Source organism: Arachis ipaensis, chromosome B10 (genome assembly GCF_059453495.1).
Source record: "Arachis ipaensis isolate K30076 ecotype BB chromosome B10, ASM5945349v1, whole genome shotgun sequence".
Taxonomy (NCBI): Eukaryota; Viridiplantae; Streptophyta; class Magnoliopsida; order Fabales; family Fabaceae; genus Arachis; species Arachis ipaensis.
This window is the reverse complement of record NC_142435.1, coordinates 31,065,678-31,072,757: the sequence shown is the minus strand read 5'-3', so window position 1 is coordinate 31,072,757 and position 7,080 is coordinate 31,065,678. Positions and strand designations below refer to the sequence as shown.

General features: G+C 38.6%; 1 protein-coding gene and 1 non-coding gene across 2 annotated transcripts; one reads left to right on the top strand and one right to left on the bottom strand.

The window, feature by feature from the left end:
- Positions 1-534: 534 nt before the first annotated feature.
- LOC148579575 (uncharacterized) lies at positions 535-996 on the bottom strand. The gene has a single exon (XM_088484242.1). The coding sequence runs from the start codon at positions 994-996 to the stop codon at positions 535-537; it is 462 nt and encodes a 153-aa protein (XP_088340368.1).
- Positions 997-5,599: 4,603 nt separating this feature from the next.
- On the top strand, positions 5,600-5,707 carry LOC148579574 (small nucleolar RNA R71). The gene has a single exon (XR_015895113.1). It is a non-coding gene; the product is annotated as a small nucleolar RNA R71 (small nucleolar RNA).
- Positions 5,708-7,080: the final 1,373 nt, after the last annotated feature.

Sequence of the window (7,080 nt, the reverse complement as noted above, 5' to 3'; positions counted from 1 at the left end):
CTCAAGCAGTCAAGCAATCAGTCATTCAGTCCAGCAAACAACCACATTTAGAAGACAATTATAATCACAGGCATATGTTCTCTCACATTAATATCTATTTATCACAACTCTGTAATATAAATTAGATTTTAAGGAAAACACCTACCTCATTCACGATTCAATTATGCGACAAACTGCATTTCTATTCTTATCCCACAACAACAGCATCAATACCGACCGTTCCAGCAGCAGCCACAGCCTTAGCTCAATCCTAAAACATTAATGTCTCGTAAAACTCAATAATCTATAATAGAACATCAGCTAAAAGAGTTTGGAACAAGGAACGACTTACTGGGCTCACGAATGATCAAGAAAACGGAGCAACAGCAGCCCCGATGACGATGCAGCACCTTGATGCTGTATGCAGCAGCCATAAAACTCAGCAATCAAGACCCGTAACTCGATCCTATGACACCAAGACCTCAGATCCTCAAACAATTTAAAACATAAATGCTAATTTAAAGATTTCAGAACGCATCGCTTACCCAAACAGACTTAGGCCTCAGTGGTGGTTTTTGGTGGCAGTGGCGGTGGCGTGGAGCTCCGGCGACGCAGAGGCGCGGCCAGAAGCTTCAGCAGCGGCGGATCTGGCGACGGTTCAGACGGAGACGGCGCCGGCAACGTGAGCGGCGACTGGGCACGGCGGCTGGACAGGTCGCGGCCTTCCCTGGATTCTCTCTCTCTCACCTGGGGATCCTCTCTCTGCCCGTCGTTCTGCTTGACGGCGACGGACTCCGAGGCGGCGACGGCGGCGACACGTGCAGCAGCAATCCATGATGATGACGTTGGCGGCGCTGGCTTCATGGCGAGAAGGACGGCGGCGACGGGCTTCATGACAGAGACGACGATGACGACCGGAACCCGCGAAGACGACGACAGACCCAGCTTCGACGGCGACAGCTCCTTCGCGAGCTCCTTCCCTCTCTCCTCGCGTTCGCCTCTTTCTCTCTCCTCCATTGTTGGCGACGACAGCAGTGACTAGCGGTGGGCTGGGCGCAGCTGGGCGGCGGCGGGATGAGCTCGACGGCGAGGCGTGGTGGCGCGGCGGCGATGCTCCTCCTTCTACTCTTCTCCCTCACTGATCTCTCTTCCCCTCTGCTCTCCCGTTCCCTCTTTCCCCATTTCTTTCTCTTTTTTTTTCATTTCTTTCTTGGTTAGTGACTGAGGTTTGGCTGAAGGGTTTGGGGGGTGTGGCGGTGGTGACTAAGGGTTAGGGTGATATTTTGGGAATTTAGGGTTTTGGTAAAAATTAGGTATAAAGATAATTTGGTAATTTTAATAAAATTAGAGCATAAGATATTAATATTGAAAAACTAATTTAATCTCTAAAGTTACTTTAAAATATTATTTATAGTATAAAAATACTAATTGATTTTCAATAAATTACTCTAATTGAAAATTCATGATAATATAATTAATTACTCTTTATCTTTAACTTAAAGTATTAAATGATATAAATTAAATTATCTAAAATCAAATCTTATAAAATTCTTATTATTTCATAACCACTAATTTTATAATTTAAATATAGAAAATAATTCAATAATTATAAAATTAGACAAAATTCTAATTTAAATAGCCAAACCTCATTATTTTTAAATTTCTAGAACTTTAAATCATAAGTAGGAAAATAATCCTTAGGAATAGAGTTTAGATAAAAACCTTAATTTATTTCAAATCCAATTAATTGCCTTTAATTATTTTTCAATAAAAATAATTTCTGAAATTAAAACTATAAATAAATATATATAATTTGAGATTAGTTCAAAATAGGACTTTTCAAAAGTCTTGGGTCTTACACTTTTTATTACCCTTGCCTTTTGGTTTTAAGGGCTATTGACTTTTTTTGCTTGCTTCTCTTTTTTCTTTATTATTATTATTTTTTTTCGCCAATTTTTTTCTTTCTTTTTCTTTTTTTTTTTGCAAGCTTTGTTCTTCACTGCTTTTTCTTGCTTCAAGAATCAATTATATGATTTTTCAGATTATCAAATAACATTTTTCCTTTTTCATTATTCTTCAAGAGCCAACAATTTTAACATTCATAAACAGCAAATTCAAAAGACATATGCACTGTTCAAGCATTCATTCAGAAAACAAAAAGTATTGTCACCACATCAAAATAATTAAACTATTTTCAAGGATGAATTTGAAATCATGTACTTCTTGTTCTTTTGTAATTAAAACATTTTTCATTTAAGAAAGGTGATGGATTCATAGGACATTCATAGTTTTAAGGCATAGACACTAGACACTAATGATCATGTAATAAGACATAAACATAAACATAAAGCATAGAGAATGAAAATAGAAAAATAAATAGACAAGGAGATTAAGGAATGGGTCCACCTTAGTGAGGGTGGCGTCTTCTTCCTCTTGAAGAACCAATGGTGTTCTTGAGCTCCTCTATGTCTCTTCTTTGCCTTTGTTGCTCCTCCCTCATAGCTCTTTGATCTTCTCTAATCTCATGGAGAATGATGGAGTGCTCTTGGTGTTCCATCCTTAGTTGTCCCATGTTGGAACTTAATTCTCCTAGGGAGGTGTTGATTTGCTCCCAATAGTTTTGTGGAGGGAAGTGCATTCCTTGAGGCATCTCAGGGATTTCATGGTGAGGAATTTCCTCATGATCTTGTTGAGGTCCATGATCTCTTGTTTGCTCCATCCTTTTCTTAGTGATGGGCTTGTCCTCATCAATGAGGATATCTCCCTCTATGTTAATTCCAGCCAAATTGCAAAGGTGGCAAATGAGGTGAGGAAAGGCTAACCTTGCCAAAGTGGATGACTTGTCAGCCACCTTGTAGAATTCTTGAGTTATAATCTCATGAACTTCCACTTCCTCCCCAATCATGATACTATGGATCATGATGGCCCGGTCTACAGTAACTTCAGACCGGTTACTAATAGGAATAATTGAGCATTGGATGAACTCCAACCATCCTCTAACTACAGGCTTAAGGTCCGGTCTTCTCAATTGAATCGGCTTGCCTCTTGAGTCAACTTTCCATTGAGCTCCTTCCACACATATGTCCATGAGGACTTGGTCCAACCTTTGATCAAAGTTGACCCTTCTAGTGTAGGGGCGTGCGTTTTCTTGCATCATTGGCAAGTTGAACGCCAACCTTACATTTTTCGAACTGAAATCTAAGTATTTTCCCCGAACCATTGTAACCCAATTCTTTGGATTCGGGTTCCTACTTTGATCATGGTTCCTAGTGATCCATGCGTTTACATAGAACTCTTGAACCATTAAGATCCCGACTTGTTGAATAGAATTAGAGAGAACTTCCCATCCTCTTCTTCTAATCTCTTGTCGGATCTCCGGATATTCACTCTTTTTGAGCTTAAAAGGGACCTCAGAGATTACCTTTTTCTTGGCCACAACTTCATAGAAGTGGTCTTGATGGACCTTTGAGATGAATCTCTCCATCTCCCATGATTCAGAGGTGGAAGCAATTGCCTTCCCTTTCCTCTTTCTTGAGGTTTCTCTGGCCTTAGGTGCCATTAAAGGTTATGGAAAAACAAAAAGCAATGCTTTTACCACACCAAACTTAAAAGGTTTGTTCGTCCCCGAGCAAAAGAAGAAAAGAAGTAGTAGAAGAAGAAGAAAATGGAGGAGATGGAGGGAGAAGGTGTATTTGGCCAAGGGGGAGAAGTGGTGGTTGTAATGTGTGAAAATGGAGTAGTGTTGAGGGGTTTATATAGGGGTCGGGTGGAGGGTAGGTTTTGGCCATTAGGGTTGGGTTTGGAAGGGAAAAAATTTTAAATTTTGGAGGTAGGTGGGGTTTATGGGGAAGAGTGGATGGATGTGAGTGGTTAAGTGTATTTAGGGAAGAGGTATGGAGGTGATTGGTGAAGGGTATTTGGGGAAGAGAGTTATGAAAAGGTGTGAACAGGAGAGAAGAAAAGGTGGGGTAGGTGGGGATCCTGTGGGGTCCACAGATCTAGAGGGGTCAAGGACTTAACATCTCTGCTCCATTTAGGCGTGCAAACACCCTTAGAATGCATGTCTGGCGTTAAACGCCAGCTTGCTGCTTGTTTCTGGCGTTTAACGCCACTTCCATGCTCTGTTATGGTGTTAAACGCCAGTCTGGTGCTTGTTTCTGGCGTTTAACGCCAGCTTGATGCTTCTTTCTGGTGTTAAACGCCAGTTTGATGCTTCTTACTGGCGTTTAAATGCCAATAAGCTCTTTCTCTGGGGTGAGCTATTTTTAATGCTGTTTTTCATTCTATTTTTGATTTTTCAGTAGTTTTTGTGACTTCACATGATCATCAACCTAAAGAAAACATAAAATATCAATGGAAAATAATTAGATATAATTAAATAACATTGGGTTGCCTCCCAACAAGCGCTTCTTTAATGTCAATAGCTTGACAGTGAGCTCTCATGGAGCCTCACAGATGTTCAGAGCATTGTTGGGACCTCCCAACACCAAACTTAGAGTTTGACTGTGGGGGCTTTGGTTGACTCTGCAGTGAGAGAAGCTTTTCATGCTTCCTCTCCATGGTTACAGAAGGAGAACCTTGAGTCTTAAATACAAGGTAGTCCTCATTCAGTTAAAGGACTAACTCTCCTCTGTCCACATCAATCACAGCTTTTGTTGTGGCTAGGAAGGGTCTTCCAAGGATGATGGATTCATCCTCATCCTTCCCAGTGTCTTGGATTATGAAATCAGTAGGGATGTAAAGGCCTGCAACCTTTACTAACAAGTCCTCTACTAATCCATAAGCCTGTTTCATTGATTTGTCTGCCATCTCTAGTGAGATTCTTGTAGCTTGTACCTCATAGATTCCCAGTTTCTCTATTACAGAGAGTGGCATGAGGTTTATCCCTGACCCAAGGTCACACAGAGCCTTCTCAAAGGTCATGGTGCCTATGGTACAAGGTATGAAGAACTTTTCGGGATCCGGTTTCTTCTGAGGCAATGTCTGCCTTATCAATGCACTTAGTTCATTGGTGAACAAGGGGGGTTCATCCTCCCAAGTATCATTACCAAATAAACTGGCATTCAACTTCATGATGGCTCCTAGATTAAACCTGTTATGGAAAAGGCTTGCTATTGCTAAACCTGTTTCTTCCACCATTATTAAAGCCTTGTTGAGGCTTTTGTTGATCCTTCCATGAGAAATTTGGATGATTTCTCCATGAGGGATTATAGGTGTTTCCGTAGGGTTCTCCCATATAATTCACCTCTGCTATTGCAAGGTTCTCAGGATCATAAGCTTCTTCTTCAAAAGATGCTTCTTTAGTACTGTTGGATGCAGCTTGCAATCCATTCAGACTCTGAGAAATCATATTGACTTGCTGAGTCAATATTTTATTTTGAGCCAATATGGAATTCAGAGTATCAATTTCAAGAACTCCCTTCCTCTGAGGCGTCCCATTACTCACAGGATTCCTTTCAGAAGTGTACATGAACTGGTTATTTGCAACCATGTCAATGAGTTCCTGAGCTTCTGCAGGCGTTTTCTTTAGGTGAATAGATCCACCTGCAGAATGGTCCAATGACATCTTTGATAATTCAGACAGGCCATCATAGAATATATCCAGGATGATCCATTCTGAAAGCATGTCAGAAGGACACTTTTTGGTCAGTTGCTTGTATCTCTCCCAAGCTTCATAGAGGGATTCACCTTCTTTCTGTTTGAAGGTTTGAACATCCACTCTAAGCTTGCTAAGCTTTTGAGGAGGAAAGAACTTGGCTAAGAAAGTCGTGACCAGCTTATCCCAAGAGTTCAGGCTATCTTTAGGTTGAGAGTCCAACCATATTCTAGCTCTGTCTCTTACAGCAAACGGGAAAAGCATAAGCCTGTAGACCTTGGGATCAACCCCATTGGTCTTAACAGTATCACAGATTTGCAAGAATTCAGTTAAGAACTGAAAAGGATCTTCTTATGGAAGTCCATGAAACTTGCAATTCTGTTGCATCAGAGAAACTAATTGAGGCTTTAGCTCAAAATTGTTTGCTCCAATTGCAGGGATTGAGATGCTTCTTCCATGTAAGTTGGAATTTGGTGCAGTAAAGTCACCAAGCATCTTCCTTGCATCTCCACCATTGTTATTATTTTCGGCCATGTCTCCTTCTTTTTCAAAAATTTCTGTCAGATTTTCTCCAGAGAGTTATGCTTTAGCTTCCCTTAGCTTCCTCTTCAGAGTCCTTTCAGGTTTAGGATCGGCTTCAACGAGAATGTTCTTATCCTTGTTCCTGCTCATATGAAAAAGAAGAGAATAGAAAAGAAAATATGGAATTCTCTATGTCACAGTATAGAGATTCCTTATATGAGTATAAGAAGAGAAGAATGGAAGAAGGAAAAGATAAGAATTCAAACACAGAGGAGAAGAGTGGGTTCGAATTTTTGAGTGAAAGAGGGGTATTAGTAGATAAATAAATAAATAGAAGAAGATGAGAGAGGGGGGAGAAAATTCGAATTTAATTTAAACTAAAAGAAAAATATTTTTGTTTTTATTCTAAAATTTAGTTAGAATTCGAAAATTAAAAAGAGAAATAAAATTAAAATTAAAAATTGAAACAATTAGTTAATTAAAAAGAATTTTGAAAAAGTGGATAGGAGTTTTTGAAAATTAGAGAGAGAAAATTAGTTGGGTAGTTTTGAAAAGATATGATTGAAATAGAAAACTTTTAAAAATAAACCAAAAAGTCAAGTAGTTAATTGAAAAAGATTTGAAAATCAAATTTGAAAGGGTGAGAAGTTAGAAAAGATTTTGAAATTGATTTTGAAAAAGATATGATTGAAAATTATTTTGAAAAAGATTTGAATTGGAAATTAAAAAGATTTGATTTTAAAAATTGAAATTGATTACTTGACTAACAAGAAACTAAAAGATATGATTCTAAAATTTAAAGATTGAACCTTTCTTAATAGGCAAGTAACAAACTCAAAAAAATTTTTTGAATCAATCACATTAATTGTTAGTAAAGATTTTGAAAAATATGGAATAAAATAAGAAAAAGATTTTTGAAAATCAATTTGAATTTTCGAAAAATATGAAAGAAAAAATGAAAAAGATTTGATTTTTTTTAAAAA